Source organism: Eubalaena glacialis, chromosome 2 (genome assembly GCF_028564815.1).
Source record: "Eubalaena glacialis isolate mEubGla1 chromosome 2, mEubGla1.1.hap2.+ XY, whole genome shotgun sequence".
In the NCBI taxonomy this organism is placed as follows: Eukaryota; Metazoa; Chordata; class Mammalia; order Artiodactyla; family Balaenidae; genus Eubalaena; species Eubalaena glacialis.
Genome location: NC_083717.1, coordinates 38,832,755 through 38,859,711, shown reverse-complemented (window position 1 = coordinate 38,859,711; position 26,957 = coordinate 38,832,755). Strand labels below are relative to the sequence as shown.

At 41.6% G+C, this 26,957-nt stretch overlaps 1 protein-coding gene across 1 annotated transcript in view; it reads left to right on the top strand.

The window, feature by feature from the left end:
• TICRR (TOPBP1 interacting checkpoint and replication regulator) overlaps positions 1–23,673 on the top strand; it is a 42,634-nt gene extending 18,961 nt beyond the window's left edge. The window contains exons 12-22 of the mRNA XM_061181774.1: positions 1–237; positions 758–851; positions 2,466–2,523; positions 5,855–6,001; positions 15,047–15,137; positions 16,167–16,228; positions 17,448–17,579; positions 18,198–18,355; positions 20,127–22,299; positions 22,425–22,550; positions 23,435–23,673. Of these exons, the coding sequence (XP_061037757.1) occupies positions 1–237; positions 758–851; positions 2,466–2,523; positions 5,855–6,001; positions 15,047–15,137; positions 16,167–16,228; positions 17,448–17,579; positions 18,198–18,355; positions 20,127–22,299; positions 22,425–22,550; positions 23,435–23,547 (3,391 nt within the window). The 3' untranslated portion in view covers positions 23,548–23,673. The remainder of the gene's footprint in view (positions 238–757; positions 852–2,465; positions 2,524–5,854; positions 6,002–15,046; positions 15,138–16,166; positions 16,229–17,447; positions 17,580–18,197; positions 18,356–20,126; positions 22,300–22,424; positions 22,551–23,434) is intronic.
• The last annotated feature ends 3,284 nt before the right edge of the window (positions 23,674–26,957 follow it).

The window sequence follows — 26,957 nt, the reverse complement described above, 5'->3', positions numbered from 1 at the left end:
GTATATTGATTCAATCCCAAAGATACTTGGAAATCTTTACGACAGCCTAGGATTTCTGATTCCTCAGAAGCTGGCTGGTGTCCTTCCTGCAGATTTTTTCGGTGATGACTCCATGACGCAGGAGAGCAAATCACCCCTTTCTGTGCCTCTTATGTCAAATGCTCATAGGTCAGTGTTGGGTGGCACTGAATCTGACCAGCTGGAAGAGCTTCGTACCAGATCAGCTAAGAAGAGAAGGTAGGAGCTCAAGGAATTAAAGGAATTACTTGCACTGTTATAGTTCTGGTATAGGGTATGTTTAAGCCATAGTCCAGTTGTCTTTGTCTATAATTTATTGACTTAGTAGTTGCCCTTATGTCTGAATCACAGAAGCCAATTATTAGAGTTCTTAACAAGGAGCATCTGACGCTCTTTATATTATCTGGGGAACATATAGTCTTGTATTGTGTAGTCACAGACCCCTCTTGACTCTCCACATGGGGTCTCCAAGAACTAGGAGCCTTCCATGAGATAAGCTTAGGGTTTCAGCTTACTTTGTATATTTTCCATGATGCTCTTCGTTGTTCATAACTAGTTAAATTTATAGTTGTTACTTTTAGAAATTCTGGGATTGACTTGTTTTACTCTAAGTTCAAGCCAACCTGAAGATAACCGACTTTTATTTAAGTGTTTTATTTTAAACTTTAGTTCCATTCTCATCTAACTAGCTGTAACCTGTATTCAGTGTATATTGACTGTTTCTTTCTATTTTTAAAAGGAAAAATGCAATAAGACATAAAAGCATTGCAGAGGTTTCACAAAATCTGCGACAAATTGAAATTCCCAAGGTATCCAAGAGAGCTACGAAAAATGTAAGTCATTTCCAGGAGATAGAAAGTGGTATCACTTTGGGCGTGAGTTCATACAATAAATAAGAATGAAACACACGGTGTCTTTACTTTTAAGAAATGAGCATTGGAGGATACAGAAATAAAATTAGGTATTTTTATGAATGTGTCTACAACTGTAATCTAAGGAATAAAGAAATATAAGTTTATTAAAGATTAATCATTTTTCCCAGAAGTGTGACAGAGGTAATATTAAGGGGAAAAAAAATAGTAAAAGTTAGGAATGAATAAGTTAATTCAAAGTCTTTAATGTAGTTAAGAAAATTCATGAAATAATAACATAAGCAAAAGAAGCCATTGAAAAATAATGTACAATCATAATAGGACTTTGTGTACCAGAAAGTACTTTTCAGTAAGTATGTTTTACGTCAATAACAAGTTACAAAAGCAAACAAAAAAACTCATGAAGCCAGGTGGTAATTATTTTTCTGTGGCAGTAGATGTTAGGACTTGTTGGTTGCAGAAAAAGAAATCCAGCTGGAGTCTATTTACTAAGTAGAATTAATGTCTTACTAAGAGAAAGAGAGCCAAAAAAATGCATTGAAACTTTTGAACTGCATGAATTATGAGAAGAGTTAAAATTCTAGGAGAACTAGCTTTAGAAGCATTAATCATTACAATAGTGGTTTGTTTCTAGAGATTTATAGCTGTGCTTTAGTACTGGAGGTGGGGTTTCTTTTGAAGAGTTAGTGGTGTTCACTTTCTTAGTATACCTTAATACGTTTGAGTGAATAAGATGCAAATCTTAGATATCTTGGAGATTTTGTTCAGAGAGTATGAAGTCTAAAAGGTATCAGACCACCTCTCTCACTAGATTTTACACGATTAGCAGTCCTTTCTAGCACTCCTTTTGGAAAACTTTTGTTTCAGATTGGCCTAGAAAGTTAACTTCTTTAAGACCAGATTTACTGAGATCAGGATTTGATTTTGGTTAAAAAAGAATATCATTTGTTAAGTTTCTGCTATTTGGCTGTTTATTCTTTAATGATTACAGTGGCATAATTGAAAAAACAGCAACAAAATCTTTAAAAACAATTCTCTTGTTTAGATGCCATTTGAGTTTAGGCACTTGAATCCTCTACTATAATAGCAAATAAATAGCAGGTGGGTATTTTTTTTTTCTGCCGCGCCACACGGCATGTGGGATCTTAGTTCCCTGACCAGGGATCGAACCAGCACTCCCTGCAGTGGAAGCGCGGAGTCTTAGCCACTGGACCACCAGGGAAGTCCCCAAATAGCAGTTTTATACAGAGACGTTCCTAAGAGTATAGCCATCCTCTAATATTATGGGGTTTCCCTGATGATTTAGTTATAAAAGATATACAGAAACATCGTTTAAAAATTGAAATTATATAAAGTTAAATGTTAGTGCCTCTTCACCATCCATTCCTCAGAAGTAATCGCTGATGACAGTTTGTTGTGTATATTTCCAGGCCCTATTTTTGTGCATTTTACAACTATTTCTGTTACAGATTCCTACAAGTGGAATTGCAAGGATTAAAGGGTTTCTTGTGGAATTTTCATTCTTTTAAATGAATTCCTATTTAAATTTTCTTATTGGATTTTCTCGTCTTTCAGGAGAATTCTCACCCTACTCTTCAGCAGCCTCCACTCCCAGTGAAAGACACGGTACAAGGTATACTTTGTTTCCTTGTTGTACTCAGTGACAGTTTTATTTGATTACATATATTTAAGCAGTTGCATATAGTTAAAAATTATAGTTTTGTGTAATTGTTGGTTTATGAAATATGTCCATATACTGTGTGCTAGAGGAGTAGGATGTTCACATGGTCTCAAAATACTGCATTTTGTAAAATAACTGGTCTAAAATTTTTTTTTTAATTTATTTATTTTTTGTTTATTTTTTGCTGCATTGGGTCTTCATTGCTGTGCGTGGGCTTTCTCTAGTTGTGGCAAGTGGGGGCTACTCTTCGTTGCGGTGCGCGGGCTTCTCATGGCGGTGGTTTTTCTTGTTGCAGAGCACGGGCTGTAGGCACGCAGGCTCGGTAGTTGTGGCACACGGGCTTAGTTGCTCCGTGGCATGTGAGATCTTCCCAGACCAGGGCTCGAACCCGTGTCCCCTGCATTGGCAGGTGGATTCTTAACCACTGTGCCACCAGGGAAGCCCTAAAATATTTTTTTAATGCCATTAACATGAAAGCTGAAAAAGAAAAGAGGCAGTGGAGCTGGTTTAGATAAAAGGAATTTAAGTGTGACATAAGTGCACTACATGATCCCTGCTTGGGTCTTAAATTTAGGGTAAAAAGCTATAACGGGATTACTGAGACGATGAGAGAAATTCGAAGATGGATTAGATATATGCCCTTGTTCTTTGGAGATACATGCTGAAATACAGGAAACTGAAGAGTTGTGATGTCTGCAACTCACTCTCCAGCGTTCTGGGTTGGGCAGTTGTACAAACGTAGAGAGAGAGACGGAGGGAGAAAACAAATGTTGACAGTTGGTGAATTTTAGTGAAAATTCTATGTGTGTTTTTTTGGTTTTGGTTTTTTTTAAATATTTATTTATTTGGTTGCGCTGGGTCTTAGTTGCGGCTCGCTAGCTTCTTAGTTGTGGCATGCAAACTCTTAGTCGCAACATGCATGTGGGATCTAGTTCCCTGACCAGGGATCAAACCCGGGCCCCCTGCATTGGGAGCGTAGAGTCTTATCCACTGCGCCACCGCGGAAGTCACCATGATTCTACGCTGAAATTTTCTATAGATATTAAACTTCTCCAAAACTTGGGAAAAATGGAAAATAAAAGATCAAATTTGGCTGTCAGGCCGTAAATCAGTTTCATAGACAGCCTAAGGCAGGTAACAGAGGCTTTTATAATGGAGATAGAGAAACATTTTTTTGAAACTTGGTGTGCATTATTGGTGTCCTTAATGTTTATGTCATTGATGGGTAAAAAAGGCTTCTCCCAGTTTGTGGATCCTGGTTTATTTGGTTTTTATTTAAGTGACTTGCTCTTAGAATTTTTTTACTCTTGGTGAATTTTTTTTTTTTTTAATAAATTTATTTGTTTATTTTTATTTTTGGCTGCGTTGGGTCTTCGTTGTGGTGCGCGGGCCTCTCACCACGGCGGCCCCTCCCGCTGTAGAGCACGGGCTCCAGGCACGCGGGCTCAGCAGTTGTGGCCCACGGGCTCCAGAGCACAGGCTCAGCAACTGTGGCACACGGGCCCAGCCGCTCCGCGGCATGCGGGATCCCCCCAGACCAGGGCTCGAACCCGCGTTCCCTGCACTGGCAGGCGGATTCCCAACCACCGCACCACCAGGGAAGTCCCGGTGAATTTTTGAGTAGCCTCCACCAGGCCCTCTTGCTTAAGATTAAAATGCTAGCCTGCTAGCTTTGTCAAGTATTTCCTGACTCGTCAGCTATTTTTCCTAACTTTGAGTCTAGATGGTTACAACTCTCATGCTTTGGAGTTAGGAAGAGGATTTAAAATATAGTAGTTCCCCCCTTATCCACAGGGGTTATGTTCCAATACCCTCAGATACCTGAAACTTCAGATAGTACCGAACCCTATACTATGTTTTTTCCTATACATACATACCTATGATAAAGTTTAATTTATAAATTAGGCATGGTAAGAATTAACAATACCATAATAAAATAGAACAATTATAACAATACGCTATAATAAAAGTTACATGAATGTGGTCTCTCTCAAAATATCTTGTTGTACAAATTTAATGCCTTTTCCATCTTAACTGAGCACTTTCATGCGTTGTAGCCATAATTTTTGCAGTTTGAGTTGTGACAGCAAAACTAGCATGAATTTTTCCTTCACAGTTTCACAGATAGACAATTCACTCTTAACATAGATCGTAGCAACCTTAGCATACGATTTTTTTTTTCCCTTAAGTTGAGAAACTTTTTATTTATAGGAAGCACTTTTTGACTTCTTTTCAGCATATCCAAGTTGCCAGCATCACTACTTTTGTGCTTTGGGGCACAAGAAGTATTTAAGTAAAATAAGGGTTACTTGAATATAGCACTGCTATACTGCTACAGTCGATCTGATAACCCAGCTGGCTACTAAGTGCCTAACGGGTGGGATATGCTGGACAAAGGAATGATTCATGATTTGGGTGGGACAGAGCAGGATGGCATGAGATTTTATCACACTACTCAGAAAGACACACAACTTTAAAACTTATGACTTATGTATTTCTGGGATTTTTCATTTGATATTTTCGGACTGCAGTTGACTGCAGGTAACTGAAAATGTGGAAAGTGAAACTGCGGATAGGGAGGGACTACTGTATCCCAGCAAATTAGTAAAATACTCAAAAGAAGAAAAATGAAATCTCTGGGGTTGAAAAGAACAGTTTCTCTGCTTGACGCTGAATACAAAGCAGCAAAAAGTTCCAATGTGAGAAAAATATCGTAACACTGGGATATATTAAAAGGACTATGATTTACATTATCCAACCTCTTACTTAAGGATTATGTCCATTTTACAGTGAGTAAAACTTCTAATTTAAGTGATGTGGGCCTTCCTTGTATTCCTGAAAGGTTGGGTTTAAATTAAATTTATAAATGTAAGTAGTTTTTTTTTTAATTTTTTTAAGTTGTTTTTTTTTTAATATTTATTTATTTATTTGGTTGCACCAGGTCTTATTTGCAGCACGTGGGCTCCTTTAGTTGTGGCAGGCAGGCTCCTTAGTTGCGATATGCACGTGGGATCTAGTTCCCTGGCCAGGGATCAAACCCAGGCCTCCTGCGTTGGGAGCGTGGAGTCTTAACCACTGCGCCACCAGGGAAGTCCTGTAAATAGTTTTGATATACCATGTGAGTGTACTATTTAAGGAAATCCTGTTAGTAAATGTGAATATAGCAGTCAGCCTATAAAATAGTTTCCTCAAGCAGATTCTCTGTTTTGGATATCTTTCTTTTCCCACATGTGGCTTTTATTAATGATAATATTTGACTTTCTTTTTTTCTTAATGCTTTCAGAAGTGACCAAAGTTCGAAGAAATCTCTTCAACCAGAAAATGATTTCTCCTTCAAAGAGATCTGTAAAGCGGGGGTTGCCTAGAAGCCATTCTGTGTCAGCTGTGGAAGGTCTAGAGTATAAACTTGACAACTTCAAGAGGACCAAAGGTACTACATTTTAGGGTAACCAAGAGAAGGGGATTCTTGGACCCAAACCGGTCTCCAGACTCTTTGTTGCAGAAGCTCATTAATCTCATGTTTTCCTCTCCTCTTTGGTTACCATCAGTTAATTTTCCACTTGGGGTCTCTCCCTCCAAGTTTAGATGAAGAATTAATCCTGGTCTTTCTCATTCCTCCCTTTCTAGTTACCCCTACAGACAACAGACAAATATCTATTTTATAAAACCAATTAAACAAAAACGAAAGATAGTGACTAGCAATTTCCTAGTCTTTTGGTGTGTTGGTTTGTTTCTTGCTTTTTTTATAATTGAGACCATTCATGTATCATAAAATCAACTTTTAGTGGTTTTCGGTATATTCACAAAGTTGTGCAACCATCATGACACATTCCAGAACATTTTCATCACTCCAGAAAGAAGCCCTGTACCTACCCATTAGTAGTCACTCTCCATTTCTCCCAGTCTTCCCAGCTGTAGGCAACCACCAGTCTACTTTCTGTTTTTATAGATTTCTTATGGATATTTCTTTTAAGAGGAATCATATTATGTGGTCTTTGTAACTGGCTTTTTTTAGTTTAGCATAATGTTTTCAAGGTTTATACATGGTGTAGTACGTCTCAGTACTTCATTTCTTTTTATTGACAATAATATACCATTGTATGGATAAACTACATTTTACTTATCCATTCATCAATTGGTGGACATTTAAGTTGTTTCTACTTTTGGCTATTGTGAGTGATGCTGCTGTAAACATTCATATATAAGATTGTGTGTAGACACATTTTTAATTCTCAGGCATATGCCTAGAAATGAAATTGCTGGGTCATATGGTAACTCTATGTTTAACTTTTTAAGCAATTACCAAACTGTTTTCCAAAGTGGCTATACCATTTTATATTCCCACTAACAGTGTATGAGGGTTCTAATTTCTCCACATCCTTGCCACCACCTTCCATTGTCCCTCTTTGATTCTACTCATCCTAGTGGGTGTAAAGTGGTGTGTCATTGTGGTTATGAGTTGCATTTCCATGATAACTAATGTTGTTGAGCTTCTTTTCATGTGCTCGCTGGCCATTTGTATATCTTCTTTGGAGAAATCTTTGCCCATTTTAAAATTAGGTTGTCTTTTTACTATTGAGTTGTAAGAGTTCTTTATATATTCTAGATACCAGTCCCTTATCAGATATACAATTTGCAAATATTTTTTCCCCAACCTATTGGGTTTTCTTTTCACTTTCTTGATAGTGTTCTTTGATACAAAAAATATTTTTAATTTTGATGATATCCATTTTTTAAAATAAATTTATTTATTTATTTATGGCTGCATTGGGTCTTCGTTGTGGCATGCGGGATCTTTAGTTGCGGCATGCAAACTCTTAGTTGCAGCATCTGGGATCTAGTTCCCTGACCAGGGTTCAAACCCGGGCCCCCTGCATTGGGAGCATGGAGTCTTAGCCACTGGACCACCAGGGAAGTCCCAATTTTTTTTTTTTTTTTTTTTAAATAAATTTATTTATTTATTTATTTATGGCTGCATTGGGTCTTCGTTGCTGCATGCAGGCTTTCTCTAGTTGCGGCGAGCGGGGGCTACTCTTCATTGCAGTGCATGGGCTTCTCATTGTGGTGGCTTCTCTTGTTGCGGAGCATGGGCTCTAGGCACACAGGCTTCAGTAGTTGTGGCATGTGGGCTCAGTAGTTGTGGTTTGCGGGGTCTAGAGCGCAGGCTCAGCAGTTGTGGCACACGGGCTTAGTTGCTCCGCGGCATGTGGGATCTTCCCAGACCAGGGCTCGAACCCGTGTCCCCTGCATTGACAGGCAGATTCTTAACCACTGCACCACCAGGGAAGTCCCCCCAATTCTTTTTAAATGTTAGGTAGAATTCAGCAGTGAAGCCATCTAGTCCTGGGTATTTTTCGGAAGGTTTTTGATAACAATTTCATTTTTTTACTTGTTATAGGTTTATTCAGATTTTCTATTGCTTAGTCTGTTTTCAGTAGTTTGTGTCTTTCTAGAAATTTGTCCATTTCATCTAGGTTTTCTAATTTGCTGCTATACAGTTGTTTGTAGTATTACCTAATAGTTCTTTTTTATTTTTTTAAGGTTGGTAGTTTTATTCTCTGTTTCATAGTTGTTTGAGTGTTCTGTATTTTTTCTTGGTCAATCTATTTAAAGGTTTGTTAACTTAAAGATCTTTTCAAAGAACCAACTTTTGGTTTCATTGATTTTTCTATTGTTTTTCTATTCTTGATTTTGTTTACTTCCTGTGTAACCTTTATTTTTTCCTTCCCTCTACTTGCTTTGGTGTTAGTTTGATCTTTTTCAGTTTTTTAAGATTAAGGTTTTGTTATTGATTTTTAAAAATACATGCTTTTTTTTTTTTTTACATCACTCATTGAACAGTTTATCACCACTGTTCTTTTTTTTAATTTTTATTTTATATTGGAATATAGTTGATTTACAATGTTGTGTTATTTTCAGGTGTACAGCAAAGTGATTCAGTTACACATTGTCATATATCCATTCTTTTTCAGACTCTTTTCCCATATAGGTTATTATAGAATATGGAATAGAGTTCCTTGTGCTGTACAGTAGAAGCTTGTTGATTATCTGTTTTATATATAGTAGTGTGTATATGTTAATTCCCAATTCCTAATTACCCCCACCTTTCCCCTTTGGTAAACAGAAGTTTGTTTTCAAAGTCTGTGAGTCTGTGTCTGTTTTGTAAATGAGTTCATTTGATCATTTTTTTAGATTCCACATATAAGTTATATCATATTTGTCTTTCTCTGACTTACTTCACTTAGTATGATAATTTCTAGGTCCATCCATGTTGCTGCAAATTGCATTATTTTGTTCTTTTTTATGGCTAATATTCCATTGTATATATGTACCATGTCTTCTTTATCCTTTCCTCTGCCAATGAACATTTAGGTTGCTTCCATGTCTTGGCTATTGTAAATAGTGCTGCAGTGAACATTGGGGTGCATGTATCTTTTCGAATTATGGCTTTCTCCAGATATATATGCCCAGGAGTGGGATTGCTGGATCATATGGTAGTTCTATTTTTAGTTTTTAAAGGAACCTCCATACCGTTCCCCATAGTGGTCTATGTACCAATGTAAATGTACCAATTTACATTCCCAACAACAGTGTAGGAGGGTTCCAGGCTTCTTTGTTGTTTTGTTTGTTTTTGTTTTTGACCATGCTGCATGGCTTGTGGGATCTTAGTTCCCTGGCTAGGGATCGAACCCGTGCCCCCTGCAATGGAAGCACGGAGTCCTTACCACTGGACTGCCAGGGAATTCCCCAGACTTCTTTTTTAATACAGCTTTTTACAGGTACAAATTCCCCTCTAAGCACTGCTTTAGCTTCATTCTGTAAGTTTTGGTATGTTGTGTTTTCAATTTCATCATCTCAAAATATTTTCTAATTTCCCTTGTGATTTTTTTTCTTTGGTCCTTTGGCTATTTAGGAGGGTGTAAATTTTCACATATTTGTTAATTTCATAAATTTCTGTTATTAATTTCTAATTTCATACCATTGTAGTTGAAGAACATACTTTGTACGATTTTGGTCTTTTAAAATTTTTTGAGACTTGTTTTATGGCCTAACATTTGGCCTGTTCTGGCGAATGTTCTGTGTGTACTTGAGAAGAATGTGTGTTCTGCTCTTGGGTAGAATGCCTATAGATGTCTGTTATGCCTAGTTGGTTTATGGTGTTCAAGTCTTCTGTTTTCTTGTTGATCATCTGTATAGATGCTCTATCATTGAAATCAGGGTATTAAAGTCTCCAAGTATTATTGTTGACTTATCTATTTTTTTCTTCCTTCAATTCTGTCAGTTTCATGCTTCATAGAGTTTGGGGCCCTGTTGTTAGTTGTGTGTATATGTTTATAATTGTATCACTTAATGGATTGAATTTTTTAAATCAACATGATGAACTTTGTCTTTTGAACCTTTTTTGACTTAAAATCTATTTTGACAATAATATAGCCATGCGAGCTCTCTTTTGCATACAATACCTTTTTTTTTCTTTTTTTTAAAGTTTAATTTGTATTTATTTATTTATTTATTTATGGCTGTGTTGGGTCTTCGTTTCTGTGCGAGGGCTTTCTCTAGTGGTGGCAAGCGGGGGCCACTCTTCATCGCGGTGTGCGGGCCTCTCATTATCGCGGCCTCTCTTGTTGCGGAGCACAGGCTCCAGACGCGCAGGCTCAGTAATTGTGGTTCACGGGCCTAGTTGCTCCGTGGCATGTGGGATCTTCCCAGACCAGGGCTCGAACCCGTGTCCCCTGCATTGGCAAGCAGATTCTCAACCACTGCGCCACCAGGGAAGCCCTGCATACAATATCTTTTTCTGTCGTTTTACTTTCAACCTCTTTGTATCTAAAGTGAGCTTATAGACAGAATATAGTTGGATCATATTTTTAAAAATCCATTCTGCCAATTTCTGCCTTTTCTTTTTTTTTAAACATTTATTTATTTATTTTATTTGGTTGAGCTGGGTCTTAGTTGAGGCTCACCAGCTCCTTAGTTGTGGCATGCAGGCTCTTTAGTTATGGCATGCATGTGGGACCTAGTTCCCTGACTAAGGATTGAACCTGGGCCCCCTGCATTGGGAGCATGGAGTCTTAACCATTGCACCACCAGGGAAGTCCCCAATTTCTGCCTTTTAATTGAAGCACTTGATCCATTTACATTTAATGTAGTTACTGATAAGGAAGGACTTCTGCCATTTTCTACTTATTTTTTTATATATCTTATACCTCTTTTGTTCTTTCATTTCTCTGTTACTGCCATTTTTGTAGCTGATTTTTTTTTTTTTTTTGTAGTGTACCATTTTGATTCCCTTCATCTTTTTTTCTGTATATTTTCTAATTATTTTCTTAGTGTTTACCTTGGAGATTACAATTAACACCTTAAATTTAAACCTGTTGAATAATATGACTTAGTTTCAATAGTATACACTCTGTTCCTATATATTTCCATCATATTTAGCAAATTTACAACCATTATTTCTCCCGACTTTTTTCTGCCCTTTTCTCTCTTCTCCTTTTTCTTCTAGGATTCCCGGCGTCTGTATATTGTTATGCTTGATGGTGTCCCACACTTCCCTTAAGCAGGCTTTGTTCATTTTTCTTCATCCTTTTTTCTTTCTGCTCAGATTGGATAATTTTGATTGTTTTATCTTCAAGTTTATTGATTCTTCTGCCTGCTCAAATCTGAGGTTGAACCCCTCTAGTGAACTTTCATTTCAGTTATTGTACTTTTCAGCTCAAAAATTTCTGTTTGGTTCCTTTTTATAATTTCTGTCACTTTATTGGTATTCTCATTTTATTTATCCATTGTTTTCCTTATTTCTTTTAATTCTTTGTTCTTTTTTTCCTTGAGCTCGTTGAGCATGTTTAGAATATTTGATTCAACATATTTGACCAGTGATTCCAATGTCTGGGATTTCTCAAGGGTGGTTTCTGTCAAATTCTTTTTTCCTGGACACACTTTCCTGTTTCTTTGTATGCTTTGTAATTCTTTTTTGAGAATTAGATATTCTGAATATTACAGTTGGTTAACTCCGGAGATCAAATTCTCCCACTCCTGAGGAATTGCTGATCTTTGCTTATTGAGGGCCTGTCCATTTGTGCCTTTTCCAAACTATTTTTTACAAAGCGTGTATTCCTTCTTGTGTGGTTACTGAAGTTTCTGTTCTGTTATCTCTGTGGTTAGCCAGTGACCTGACAAAGATTTCCTTAAGTGTCTGGCTCCAGAAAGGGAAAAACAAAAGGTGTTCCTGTCCCTCTAAATCTTCTGTTAGATGCAGTGGGGGAAAGCTGCTGCAGCCTGAGAGAGCAGAAACCAAGGCGAATGTCTGCACCAGCCCCACAGGACTCCACTCTCCAAAGCACACTGACTGAACTGTATAACCCCAAATTTGGAAGACAGGGTCCCCACTGTCTGCCCTACCACCAGCCAGCTGCTCCTAGAATGTGGGCCGCTGTCCCCACAGCTGCAGCAAGACTGAGGAAAGGAGGCTGGTAGCTGGTTCGTGCACGTCATTTCCTTACTAAATATCAGCCTCTCCCTTCATCAGGCACTTCCCTGGTTGTCATAAGTGCCAGTCAGGTTCCAGAGTTCCAAAATAGTTTACTCTGATCATTTTTTTTCCTAGTTTACTAGTTGTTTTGGGGGAGGGACCAAACTCTAGAGCCTCCTACTTCACTGTTTCATGTGATGTCACTTTCCCTGGGGGTTACAATTAAGTATCTTAATTTATCTAGTTGAGGTTAATACCAACTTAATTTCAGGAGTATACAAAAACTTTGCTCCTGTATAACTCTGTTTTCTATCCCCTTCTTTGGGCTATATTGTCATACAGATTACATGTTTATACATTGTATGCCCATCAGCACATTTGTAATCATTGCTTTATCTTTTAACTCAAAGGAGAAAAGAATTACAAACAAAAATACTTTTATTCTGTCCTTTGCATTTACTTGTATAGTTGCCTTTACCAGTGCTCTTTAATTCTTCACGTGGATTCATGTTGCTCTATAGTGCCCTTTCCTTTCAGCCTGAAAGACTCCCTGTAGTACTGACATTACTTTTAGGGCTGGTCTGCTAGTGTCAGATTCTCTCAGTGTTGTTTTTTGGGTGTTTCTTTGCGGGTGGAGAGGATGTGCTGATTTCTCCTTCATGTTTGAGTAACAGTTTTAGAGGATATAGAATCCTTGAGTCTTTTTCTTTCAGCACTTTGCCTTTCATCACAGTGCCTTTTTGTTATCCTATGTTTCTGATGAGAAATCAGCTGTTAATCTTATTGAGGGTTCCTTGTACATGATGGATCACTGCTTTCTTGATTCTTTCAAGATTCTCTCTCCCCCTTTGGCTTCTAACAGTTTGATTATGATTTGTCTGGTGTGGATCTCTTTGACTTTATCATACTTAGGTTTGTTGAGCTTCTTGGCTACATAATGTCTGTCATCAAACATCGGAAGTTTTCAGCCAGTATTTCTTCAAATATTTTTTCTGCCTCTTTCTCTCCTCTTCCTCCAGGACTCCCACTGTGTCTATGTTATTATGGTTGATTGTGTCGTACGGGTGTCTGAGACTGTTCATTTTTCTTTTTTTCTTTTTGTCCCTCAGACTGGATAATCTCAATTACTTGTCTTCAATTTTGTTGATTCTTTCCTCTGCCACCTCATATCAACTGCTGGGCCCCTTTAATGAGTTTTTCATTTTAGATAGTGTACTTTTCAACTTCAGAATTTCTATTTGGTTCTGTTTTTTAATGATATCTCTCTTTATTGACATTCTCTGTTTGGCAAGTCATCAGGCTCACTCATACATTCCTTTAGTTCTTTAGATATGATTTTTTTTTTTTCCTTTGGACATATTTCAGATAGCTAATTTAAGGTCTTGGGCTAATAAATTCAATGTCTGGACTTCCTCAGGGATGCTTTCTGTTGAATGATTTTTTTTTCCCACTGTGTATGGGCCATTCTTTCTTGTTTCTTGTCTCATATTTTTTGTTGACAACTGGACATTTTAAATAATATAATGAGTCAACTCTGACGATCAGATTGCCACTGCTCCAGGGCAGGGTTTGTTGTTACCATTACTGCTTTTGTTTGTTTACTTTCCTGAACTAAGTCTTTTAAGTCTGTATTCTGTCATGTGTAGCCACTGAAGTCTCTGCTTGGTTAGCTTAGTGGTCAGCTAAGGGTTGGACAGAGATTTTCTTACATGCCCGGAACCAGTAAGTTTCCCAGCCTTTGCTGAGGGGCCCTATGTGTGCATTGGCTCATGTCTTCAATACTCAGCCAGACATTTTACAACTCTTTCTGTTTTCCAGAGCCTCAAGGTCAGCCGGAGGTGACAGCTAAGGGCCTTCTTGGGTCCATCCTGGGCATGCACACAGCCCTACCACACATGTACTTTTAGGGTCCCAGGAGTGTGTCAGAAGTCAGCAGAGTCCCTTAGGGACATCTCACTCCCCAGTTTTCCCATCTAAACTTTTGGTCAGCTTGTGGTTTGCCCCAGGTGTTATCACCACCTCAGGCAGCTGTGATGTTTACAGTTGCTGCTGATTGTTTTCAGTAAATGCTCCCTGGGAAAAAGTTGTTTGCATTGGATGAGTTCTGAGTCAGGTCAAATAAGACAGGCCTTGTGAGTGGGATTTTCCAGGGAACCGCCAGACAGGCCAAATAGACAGTTATCTGGGAATGGGGCTTTGGAGGAGCTTGGATCCCATTCTGTTCCATCCAGAGGGTCCTGGGCTGTTGGTTTTCACTGTAATTATGGGCTTTTGGTTCTCAAGGCTACCACAGGCCTAGGGAGAGGAGGTTGGGATTGGGGCAAGTTAAAGTTCCACAAAGCTTGCTATTCTTAATGAGATTCAGCTGCTTTTGTTGAATAAATACTCCCTGGATTGTTCCAAACTGGTTAATTGCCAGAGTTCTGGAAAAACTGATTTTGAATTTTTGCCAGTGTTGTCGTTCCTTTTATGGAGGAGAGTTTTTTTAAGAGGTCCTTACTCCACATTCCTGCTGACATCACTCCTCTTTCTAGTCATTTTTATCTCCCTTAAAACCAGTCCTCCCATGAGTAGCTTGCATACCTACTCTATTGAGAAAACTTATGCCAGAGCATAAGTTAGATTTATTGTTATATTAAATGTCTTATTGCATGACACATCAGCATTTTCACATGCTTTATTTCATTTAATCATAAATACAGGAACCACCAAGTAGGTGCACAGATGTGTTAGCCCAAATAAATGAGAACTTTTCACTTTTTCAGGAATATTATCTTAAAATTTCATAATATTTTACATTGGCTTATTTATTATTAAACTCTAATAGTGCTGATAAATTGTTATATCATGTTAAATTGAGTCTTATGGTTAGACCTTGGTCCAAAAGACCATTAAGAGCCACTCCGGCTAAGCATTAAACCATATTTAAGTTCAAACTGTTCCCTTTGCCTTGCTGTTCCTTCTTGAAAAGATTATGTGAAATTTATCCTTTTTACATTTTAGGTTATCGCAAGCTGCTAACCAAGAGTGTGGCCGAGACTCCAGTACATAAGCAAATCTCCAGAAGGCTGCTTCATAGACAGATCAAGGGCAGGTAAATGACATCCTTGTCTAGCTTCTTCATACACCTACACAGCCCTCCTAATCTTATGGGCCATGTTTACCTTCTCATGACCTTTGTGACTCTAGTCTCAACTGTGTTGCTTATAACCAAAGAGCATTCTGTAGATTTTATGGGGGCTGGAGATCCATACAGAATGCACTCTTTGTGTCTGGCCTCTTTCACTTGGCATAATTATTTTGAGATTTATCCACGTTGTTGCATATATCAATAGTTCATTCCATTTTATTGCTGAGTAGTGTTCCATTGAATGCATACTGCCTGATTTAAAAATCTATTCATGTGTTGACCTGGGGAAGGAGGGAGTCTCACTGCCAGGCAAGGCTGGAAGTCTGGGATCCCAACTTGGCGTGTGGTGGGACCACAGCTTTCTATGGCACTTGGTTGGAGTAGGGCAGTTCTGGTCTGAAAGTTTCTGTCTTGCTTGGCTGCCTCTTTCCTGGTTCTTTGGCGAAGGAGAGCTAGCTTTCCTTAGGGCAGTTTTCATCTGCACCTCTTGGTGTATCGGGGTTGTCAGCTTGTCGAGCGCCCAATCTAGGAGCTCCGGGAGCTCGCTGCCCTGTCTCTCCTCAGGTCCTAAAGTCCCAAGCCTCTTCTCTCCACCTTTGAGAGTCTTACGCTTCCTTTATATGTAATATCCAGGGTTCTTAGCTGTACATAACAGGAAGAATGGGGAGAAGTGCATCTACTCCTTCTTGTCAGGGCTCCCTCTGGACATTATTTGTGTGTGGATTTTACACACTTGTGCTTGTTTATCTTCAGGGTAAATTGTAAGAAGTGAAATTTATGGGTCAGAAGGTATACATATTTTTAACTTTATGTTGTCAAACTGCTTTCCAAAAAAAATATTCTTACCATTTCACTCTTGACAGTAATGTGTGAGAGTGCTTGCCAAAGACCACTTGTGGTCTTTGTTACCTTGTGAGGTGTGAACCTGTAGCTCTTTGACATGCGTCATTTATGAGTGGTGTTGAATAATCCTTGTACTTGCTGTTCCTCAAGGTCCTCTGATCCTGGTCCTGAAATTGACGTTGTTGAAGAGTCCCCGGAAAAAGGAGAAGATGGTATTACCTACTTTTGTTTTGTTTTAGGGTTCTCAGTTTTTGTGTTTCCTCTGCTTTCTATGAAAGCTCTTCTATACTGGTATTACCGCTCAGCATAGCCTAAGATATTTTACAGACATTATGACAGCTCTGGGCCCACAATGTATATCAGTACATATTTACTGGTGAATGGTCTTTTACATAGAATGTACTGAGAGTTTCTGGAGAAGAAATATCTTTACACAAGAGAAATGGGATTCAGAGTGAAAGCTAAACTACTACGTTAATATAAAGTGCTGTGGCTTTTTTTTTTTTTTAATATATATTTATTTATTTGTTTATTTTGGCTGCACCGGGTCTTAGTTGCAGCATGCAAGATCTTTTAGTTGTGGCATGTGGACCCTTAGTTGTGGCATGCGTGCAGGGTCTAGTTCCCCAACCAGGGATTGAACCTGGGTCCCCCTGCATTAGGAGCATGTAGTCTTACCCACTGGACTACCAGGGAAGTCCCCTGTGGCTTATTTTTAAAGTATACATGGTGAAGGAGGGGTTTCCAAAAACTAACTTCTTTAAATCAAGTAGTTTATGTTTATTGTAGAAAAATTAGAAAACACAGAGAAGCCAAAAATTTAATTATCACTTGGTAATCCCACAAATTAGAAATAAGTCTGTTGAGGGAGGAGATATGGGGATATATGTATACATATAGCTGATTCACTTTGTTATACAGCAGAAACTAACACACCATAGTAAAGCAATTATACTCCAATAAAGATGTTTAAAAAAAAAGAAAGAAAAGAAATAACTATTAACATTTAGCTTTAATAATACTCTTACAGGTGTTGTTTCTATACAAATATGTGTAACATAAATATGAAAACTGATTTTTAAACTTGTTAACAAGTCACACTATACAAAACTTTTTTCACTCTACATCATTCTTAAAGGTGGCAGGTTATGAGACTTCTGCAGATTATAGTGGGGGGGGTCAGGGTTTTTTTGTTTTTTGGTGTTTTGGGTTTTGGGGGTTTTTTTGTTTTTTTTGTTTTTGGTACTTTGTTGGGGCCACATATCATATCCCTCTTAGCTTTGTCTCACTTCAGAGATCTCAAAGCCAATAGCTTGTCAAATTTCCATCTTGTACGTGGTATTACATAAATCTTACCCATTTAATATGTGGGGAAACGTCAAGCTTGCATTTCTTCTTGTCAGAACTAACTGTGATTAGTTCTTGTAGAAGTAAGTTTGAGACGAAGTCCTCGAATCAAGCAGTTGGCATTCAGCAGGAAAAATTCTGGTTCCTTCTACTCTGTGTCTCAGCCAAAGTCTCGAAGTATACAAAGAGTTCACTCATTCCAGCAAGTCAAGTCAGGTAACAATGCTTGCCTAACTGTCTTCAGAGGTCCATGCAAATTTGGTGGGAAGTGTTGTTGGGAAAAGAATGAAGTTTGACGTTGGAGAAATAGAATAGGTATAAATATTTGAGGTTCAGAGTGATGACCAGATGAACAATCCGTGGCCACCGTTATCAGAGTCATCCCTTTGGATTCCTACGGCTGGCTGTCCACATTATCCTTGTGGGTAATTCATTCATTCAAGAGGAAATTACCTGTAATTTCTACCATATGTTCAGGGTCCTACAGAAAGGCATCTCCAGGTGGAAGGTGCTGTTTGTCTTTCATTCTTTTATCATTATTAGCTTGGATTATCAGATATGTCTTTTTATATTTGTCTTTGCAAATTAAATTATTTCAGTTGCCTACATCTCCTAACACAGGGACTGGGCTTGATATGCAGTCTTAAAATCCAAGAAGGCAGCAATTATTGGCACTGCTGTCATAATTAGATGGGATCTGCCTCTATTTGCTCTAAAAGAATTACCATCTTTCTCGTATGGACTGGCTGTTTTATGAGTATTTGGTGCGGAAGGCGGGTGGGGGGCGCAGGAGTTGAGGAAGAATGAAATATTGTCACTGTTTTTGACTTGCAGACCAAAGAGAAAATTCTCCAATCCAAAGTATTCGGTCTCCCAAGAGGCTTCTTTTCGGGGCAGTGTCTGAGATGATCAGTCCCTCCGAGAAGGGTTCAGCTCGAATTAAAAGGCCTTCAGGAAACACACTGGGTTCTGAAATACCTATAGCTTATCAGGTATAAAATTATGATGATGTTTCAGATAGTATAGTTTGGGGAGCATGTAGTCATGGACAAGGAAAGCCACTGAGTCCAGTAAAGAAGAGAAGATAATAACAGAGATTTGAGGTGGTTGGGGTTGACTTGAGTGAACGATTATTGGGTGTATGGGGACTTAGGTAGCAGTTGGACTGAGGCCAAGGTGGCAGGGAGGAGATAGAAAGATCTCGCCCTACTCTCTTGGCTTCATCTTCCATTTATATTGGACACTACGTATATATCCTTCTGAAATGTGCAGTAGCATTCATCTGTTTCTGTTAGATTGCCCACTCGATCCAGTCACCCATGTTAGAAACCTGGGAGTCATCCTGGACTTCCCCCTCTCCTCAGGCCTGGCTACTCAATTAGTCCTGCCCATTTTATTGACAAACTATCTCTTACCCATTCCCTCTTCTCCATCCCTGCAGTTCCTGCCCCAGTTCAGTTCTGCCTGGAACACTTCAGTAGCCTCTTCTCTCTCAAATTCATCCTGTCCCCAGAGGTCAGAGGGACCTTTGTGACCCCATTGGATGCTCCTCTGACCACATCACTTTGCTTGAAGCTCTACAGACTCTTCATCTGTTAAAGCAGGGTTTTCTAAGTTTTCCTAAAATGGAACCCTGTGTTCAAAGATAATAATCTTTGTTTGGAAACCCAAAAACTGCTTAGAGAATGGAGGAGGATACAGAGGGAACCGTGGGGAAGGGTTTGAAAACCACAGATCTGTAGGACCATGTTCATTCTCCTTCCTGGACAGGCAAGGACCTCCATGATCTGATCCCTGCTCAGCCATCTCTGCTTCACACTCCACCTTCCCAGCAGCCTCAGGATGCACACAACTGCTGTTTTTCGCTTTTGTGCCTTTGCTTATACTGTTTTCTATGCCTGAAGTTCCCTCTCCCCCACTTTCCCACCTTTTGTCTTCACCTGCTGACACCCATTGTTTTAAGACCTGACTCGCTATTCCTATTCCCTCTTTCTCCCCTTTGCTGGATTAGATAGCCAACCCTCCCGGTGCTTCCATATTGTCCCATGCGTGCCCCTGTCATTGCATTGGCCATACTATGTATCTGTCTGTATCCCACATGAAATGCCAGCTAGACCAGGACTCCCTTGAGATGATCAGATAAGATTAAACAATAGGTGTCGGACCTCCTTACCTGTTGGAGTATTTAACTGCATTTTTGCAAGAAGGAAGGGAAGTCTTTTGCTGGAGAGTTTCCTTTCTGAGATGTTATCTTTGAGGCTGTGCCTTATATATCCATATATTCCATGTTCCACCTCATCCTCCCGGCCTTCTCCCGCACACACATTGCCTGGCACATAGCAGGTACTTAAAAGCACATGTTGAATGCAGGTCAACAGCAGGTGATGTGGCTCTGAAAGGTTACTTTAGGCAAAGATCAGAAATAGTTGTCTCATTGAAGAAGAAAATAGCTGTGAGTAGTGGAGTGACATAGTTAGAGGCAAAGCATGGTTTAGCTGTAGTATGCAAATTATTAAAACTATTTGTCTTAGGAGAAGAAACTAAGATTGGATACAGTGCTTGGTGCTAGAAAAAGTGGACACGTGAAATCTGGGTCATGTTTTGGAAGTGGAAACGTGTCACTATACGAAATCCAACTTAAGATCATTCCTTTGGCTGACTATGAATCTTCCAAATTTGACTTTTTAATCATCTTAGACATTATTAAAACACTCTTCAGAGAATATGATGTTCAAGCACTAAAATAAGCATTTTTCTTTACAGACTCCTGAGAAGAGTTACTGGAAATCTCCAATCTCTTCTAAAGCTACACCAAGAAAGTTCCCTCATACACCACGAACTCCGTTGCGCACTCCTGAAAGGCTGCAAAAATCCCCGGCAGAAATGACCCCTGCCAAACAAGTCATTTTTAAGGAGTTCTTAAAAGACTCCTCACACGGCTGGCATTCACCATCTCGACCAAAAGCCACTCCTCAGAAAGGACACTCCCTGGCAGAAGGTCACTGTCCTCTTGAAAAAATACCGAGAACTCCCCAAAGACAAGGTGGTCAGCCACCTAGATTTTTGCAGAATTCTACTTGCCCACGTTTGGTGAATTCCAGTCCAGAAAGCACCTCCTGTCCGGCAGCCCTGGTTTCGTCAACTGCCCAGACCAGGAGTGAGTGTCTGACTCCCATCAGATACTCTCCTCAAATGCCTCTGAGGGCAGCAGCCTCGGGGGTCCGAAGACGAGCTGCCTTTGTGGGCACACCTCCAAGTCAGAAACGCCAGCTCCCCCGTGGCTCCGGAGCGTCTCAGGCAGAGAAGCTGGCACAGCCGTGGAATGATGCTGTCAGAACCCCAGAGAAACCAGGGAACACAGCTCTGACTTCTCCAAAGAAACCTGTTACCTCTCCTTCACGTGGTATTTCCGAGAAGACTCCATTTGGGAATTTTTCTATAGAATCTCCTCCCTCTGGAGAACTGGATTGGCAAGAGGCCCAGAAATCACCCAGTGTAGCCACATCTCCCTCCTGTCCTGCTCCCTTGACTCCCCACAAAGCCTCACAGATAGCTAGATCTGACCTCCTACCCCCTCCACCCCCTTCTAAAATTGGGAAAAGGCATAAAAAGACCTCTAAAACAGAAAGAAACTTCCCGAAGAGCCAGCCTAACAGCTCTGCTGTTCTGAGGGTTGCCATAACTGACAGCCCAGCTGCCATCACAGATGCTAGAAAGAACCAGAAGGAAGCAACCCTCTCTCCTCCGTCTCCTCCTGAAAGACATAGTTACCCTGGGACTAGCTTTGGGAGTCACTGGCATACATCCTCTCCTTTGCTTATTGCAAGAGACTCGGAGTATCTCACTCTCCTGGATGAAGCTGCTGAGCACCATAGCAGCGATAACTTAAAAAGCAACGTTTCACCGGTAGAAGAAGGTGAGGGGTCAAGGATGGGTACTTATGAGAAGCTGTCTCTGTGTAACCCCGGGATTCCTCCCTCTTCTCCTTCCTCTGGGCCCAGCTCTCCCCTGACACCCTGCTACGACCTGCACTGCACTGCAGACAGGAAGCAGCACCAGGCTGCCGCACAACTAGAGAATCTGCAGGCGTCAGCCTGGCCCTCCAGAGCCTCTGCCAGCCCACAGACCTATGAGGTTGAGCTGGAGATGCAAGCTTCTGGCCTTCCCAAGCTTCGAATTAAAAAGATAGACCCCAGCTGTCTGTCAGAAGCCGAGCCCCTGCGAAGGGAGGAGAGCTCTCTGGGAGAGGAGAGCTGCCTCCCTGGTCTCAGCATGCCCAGGGCCAACAAGTCCTCAGGCAAACCAGAAGCCACCTACCTGTCGCCCCCCTGCCTTCGCCCCTCGCACGGCACCCCTGGCAAGAGCGGGGGACAGACCTATATCTGCCAGTCCTGTACCCCCACCCGCTGCCCCTCTAGTACCCCCTCTCCATTTCAGACAGAAGTCGGGGTTCCTTGGACACCATCCCCCAAGCACAGCGGGAAGACAACTCCTGACACAATTAAAGACTGGCCCCGCCGGAAGAGGGCAGTGGACTGCAGCCTCAGCTCCTCTGCTGGGAGGAGCGAGGTCGGTACAGACCTTCCTGGGGGAGTGTTGCTGCTGGAGCCGGAGGGGAAGGAGCGAGGCCTTGAACTCAGCATTGCGAAGACCCCCGTCTTGGGGGATTTTGAGCTCGAGGGGGTGTGTCAGCTGCCAGACCAGTCACCTCCCAGGGACAGTGAGCCTAAGGCTGAGGGAGCCTTCTCCTGGGGACAGTTTGGGTTGGGATCTCGGAAGAGACTCCTTTCTGCCAAGGAGGAGGCTGAGTGTCAAACCAAAAGAGTCTGTGACAAGCAGACAGGAGACTCCCAAGTCGGTAAGAGTGAAGACAGGTCTCCAGGCCTGGGTGTGCGACAGCTCCCCTCCACGGCAGGCGACGAGGTGTTTGTTTCCGGTGAGTTGGCTGCTGCGCAGCTCTGTCGGGCGTGTTGGCCAGGAGGCACTGCAGAGACGCCTCTCGGGAAGGCTGGGGCTTCCTTGTGAGGGCTGCGGGCTGTGCTGACCATGCCGTTGCTGCAGGTGCCACCCCGCCTCCCGGCTGTGCCGTGCGGAGCTGCCTCTCTGCCAGCGGTCTGCAGGCGTTGACCCACTCTCCGCTGCTGTTCCACGGGAAGGCACCCTCCTCTCAGTGTAAAGACACCAGAGGTAATTTGTTGAAGGTCCTAGAGATGTTACCAGGATCAAACTTCTATCCTTTGGTTAGCTCTATCCCAAGCTAGCTCGGGGTTTTCAGGCACTTGCATCTTGGAGGAGTCGTAGGGACTGCCACAGTTTGGGATGGTTTTATCCCTGCAGTGTCATGTGCCCTTCCCAGAGAAATACCACTTTTGAATTTATGTGTATTTGAACCAAAAAAACCCTCAAAATCCTACCAAATTACTTCAGCTTCTTGAAGATAGTGACAGAAGCCGGCACACAATCACTTCCTGCTCGTCTGTGGTCGCTGGGATCTGAGGGGAAAGCAGCACGAGTGGTAGGTGGTGTGTGCAGAGCCAGCCATTTCCCCTCGGGGGTTATACCCCTGTGTTTCCATACATTCAGTCTGAGAACAGACTGGCTATTATAATCAGCCTTCAGGCCCTAGGATTCCCCTCGACCCCACCTGGAAAGAACGGGATTCACCCTGTTAGCTGCACTGGTTAGAGAGGTTTCCTCCTTCTGCTAGAACTGAAACAGGGTGCAGGAGGTGGGGCTCTTCAGTGGCTCTCTTCCCTCAAGACCATGACAGAAATCATTCAAAACAGCAAAACTGCCACAGATCTGAGACAAAAAGAACTGCAAAGTATCCAACTGAAGCGCCATAGGTATTCTGCATTTTCACAATTACTTGTTGCTGTCAGCTCTGTGCTGACAGTAAGGGCGGAGGGCCTTGAAAAAGTACAGGTAGTGTGTGTGTGGGATGGGAGAACCTACAAGCAATGCTGGTTTTAAGTCCATCTTAATGTGTAACCCTCTGCAGTTGAAGCCCATTTTCTTTCGTTCTTTTCTCAGTTACTTCCTGTATGCTAAGTCTTTCTGCCTTTTTCTAGATGAGGATGTGGAGGTATTTTCCCCCACGGCAGAAGACTCTCCTTTCAGTCGAGCATTCTCCAGGAGACGTCCCATCAGCAGAACTTACACACGGAAGAAGCTGATTAGCTAGTTAGGATGGAACTGGTTGGGGGACTTATAACTACAAACACTACTGAGCTTGCCCAGAGCTACCGCACTTCTTAACAGAAGTGATCTGACAGCAGTTTTCTCTGGACGTACAAGGAATTCCAGACATGTACCATAAAAGAATTCTTAGTAATGTACCCAGAAACTCGGTTCATTTGAGCCAGGGCCCTACTGGTCTGTTCATCACATGTAACCCTCAGTTTGCTGCACAGAAACTGGAATAACCAAGGCTTAATGGAACTGAGGAAATAATTTAAAACATGAAGGTGAGGTCAGCCAGGTCCCCATGGGCATAAAGAAACTGGGGCCTGGTCCCAAGCCTCTGTTACCATGATCAGCTTTCAGATTCCCACGTGAATGCCTTCAACTTTTCAGGTCCCCCTTGTGGAGTCTGTCCACCTCCAAGCCCACAGCCCTAACCCACGATGCCTGCCCTGCCTTAGTAAGGTGGTATAGCTGGTGGTGTAACTCAGAGGCAGCCTGGGAGTCAGGAACCAGACAAGGAACTGTTAAGATCAGGATCCCATTCCACGCCACCCCAACCGTGACCATGGCAAGTTCAGACCACTCTGCTTCACTTACAAAATGGGAGAAGGACCCCTACATCGGTCCCTCACAGAGCTGCTATAGGCCAGGACCCCAAGACAGAGGCAGTGCCTGGAGATGGAAGCAGCATACACCAAACAGAAGACTGTGGCATGGGGGCAGAATAAATGTTTTGCATTCCCTGTGTAACAATAAAATCAGCTCTAGCTACTTGGCATTCAGTGTATTTCTGTATAACATTCCAGCCTGAGGTTAAATGTGACCATGGTGCAGCTCTAGTGGTTTCTGGAGCAGCCACATCTCAAGGTCTGCCCCAAGAGTTGGCTAGTCCCTGGCACGGTTCCCACCATTCACAGGGAGACTCACCGAGTCGTGGATCTGTCCAGAGCACCCCGTGGACCAGTTTGCTGTCCAGTCTTGGCCAGGAGCTTGGCTAACAGTGAGAGCTGATTCAAAACGGTCTCATGGTCTCTGAAAAACTTTCAAGCCTGTTGTGTTCCCAAACCTGAGTCTTACTGTGATCTTGTAAATCAAACTCTAAGTGAAAACTCCCATTTCTCCCTCCAGAGATTACTGTCATTTATTTTTAAATGGTTTTCAAAAATCCTGATACTACTAAGCTTTTCAGTGCCCCCCCACCATATACATAAGACCATTTAAACCACAACCCTGTTGCCATTGACTGCTCTGTGACAAGCCTTGGCTGAACTTCAGAACCAACAGCACACACACATCAGCGTGAGACCAGAATCATCCTTCTGAAACTCAAGCCAGAAGGTGGCAGGAGAGAGACAAGATGGCAGAGTAGAAGGACTTGAGCTCACCTCCTCTCACGAAAACACCAAAATCACAACTGACTGCTGAACAACCATCAACAACAAAGACTTGAACCTACCAAACAAGATATTCTACACCCAAAGACCAAAAAGAAGCCACAAGACAGTAGGAGGGGCACATTAGTGATACAATCAAATCCCATACCTGTGGAGGTTCTCCCACATGAGTGAGAGTTCTGAGCCCCACGTCAGGCTCCCCAGCCTGGGGGTCTGGCATTGGGAGGAGGAGCCCCCAGAGCATTTGGCTTTGATGGCCAGCTAGGCTTGAGTACAGGAGCTCCACAGGACTGGGGGAAAAAGGGACTCCATTCTTAGCACACAAAAAGTTTCACAAGCACTGGGGCCTAGGACAAAGCAGTAACTCCATTACAGCTTGGACCAGACCTACCTGTGGGTCTTAGAGGATCTCCTGGGGAGGTGGGGGTCAGCTGTGGCCCACTGTGGGGACAACGACACTGGTGGTGGATGCCTCAGGCAACACTCATTGGTGTGAGCTCTCCCAGAGGTCGCCATTTGGCTACCAAGACCTGGCCCTGCCCAACAGCCCGCAGGCTCCAGTGCTGGGATGCCTCAGGCCAACCAACCAATAGGGTGGGAACACAGCCCCACTCATCAGCAAACAGGCTGCCTAAAGTCATCCAGAGCCAATAACCTATAAACACCCTTTAACATGGCTCTGCCCACCTGAGGGACAAGACCCAGCTCCACTCACCAGTGGGCAGGCACCAGTCCCTCCCACCAGGAAGCCTGCACAAGCCTCTTAGACCAACCTCACCCACCAGCAGGTAGGTACCAGAACCAAGTATTAAAATCCTGCAGCCTGAGAAACGGAGACCACGGACAGAAAGTTAGACAAAATGAGACGGCACAGAAATATGTTCCAGACAAAGGAACAAGATGAAACCCCAGAAGAACAACTAAGTGAAGTGGAGACAGGCAATCACCCTGAAAAAGAATTCCGAGTAATGATAGTAAAGATTACAAGATCTCAGAAAAAGAATGGAGGCACAATACTGAAAAGATACTAGAAATGTTTAATAAAGAGCTAGAAACTTTAAAAAACAGAGATGAACAATAACTGAAACGAAAAATACACTAGAAGGAATCAATAACAGAATAAATGAGACAGAAGAACGAATAAGTGAGCTGGAAGACAGATTAGTGGAAATCATTGCTGTGAAAGAGAATAAAGAAAGAAGAATGAAAAGAAATGAGGACAGTCTCAGAGACCTGGGACAACATTAAATGCACCAACATTTGCATTATAGTGGTCCCAGAAGGAAAAGAGAAAAGGGGTCTGAGAAAATATTTGCAGAGATAATAGCCAAAAACTTCCTTAACATGGGAAAGGAAACAAGTCCAGGAAGCACAGAGAGTCCCATACAGGATAAACCCAAGCAGGAACACGCTGAGACACATATTAATCAAACTGACAAAAATTAAAAACAGAGAAAATATTAAAAGCAACAAGAGAAAAGCAACAAATAACAAGCAAGGGAGTTTCAGCTGATTTTTCAGCAGAAACTCTGCAGGCCACAAGGGAGTGGCATAATTTATTTAAAGTGATGAAAGGGGAAAACCTACAACCAAGAATACTCTAACTCTACCCAGCAAGGCTCTTGTTCAGATTTGACGGAGAAATCAAAAGCTTTACAGACAAGCAAAAGCTAACAGAATTCAGCACCACCAAAACAGCTTTACAACAAATGCTAAAGGAACTTATTGAGGCAGAAAAGAAGGCCACAACTAGAAACAAGAAAATTACAAATGGGAAAGCTCACGGGTAAAGACAAACATACTGAAAAGGTAGAAAATCATCCACACACAAATATGATATCAAAACCATCACTGTGAGGAGAATATAAATGCAGGATATTGGAAAAGCGTTTGAAATTAAGAGACCAGCAACTAAAAACAATCTTGTATATATATAGACTGCTATATCAAAACCTCACGGTAACTGCAAACCAAAAATCTACAATAGATACACAGACAAAAAGAAAAAGCAATC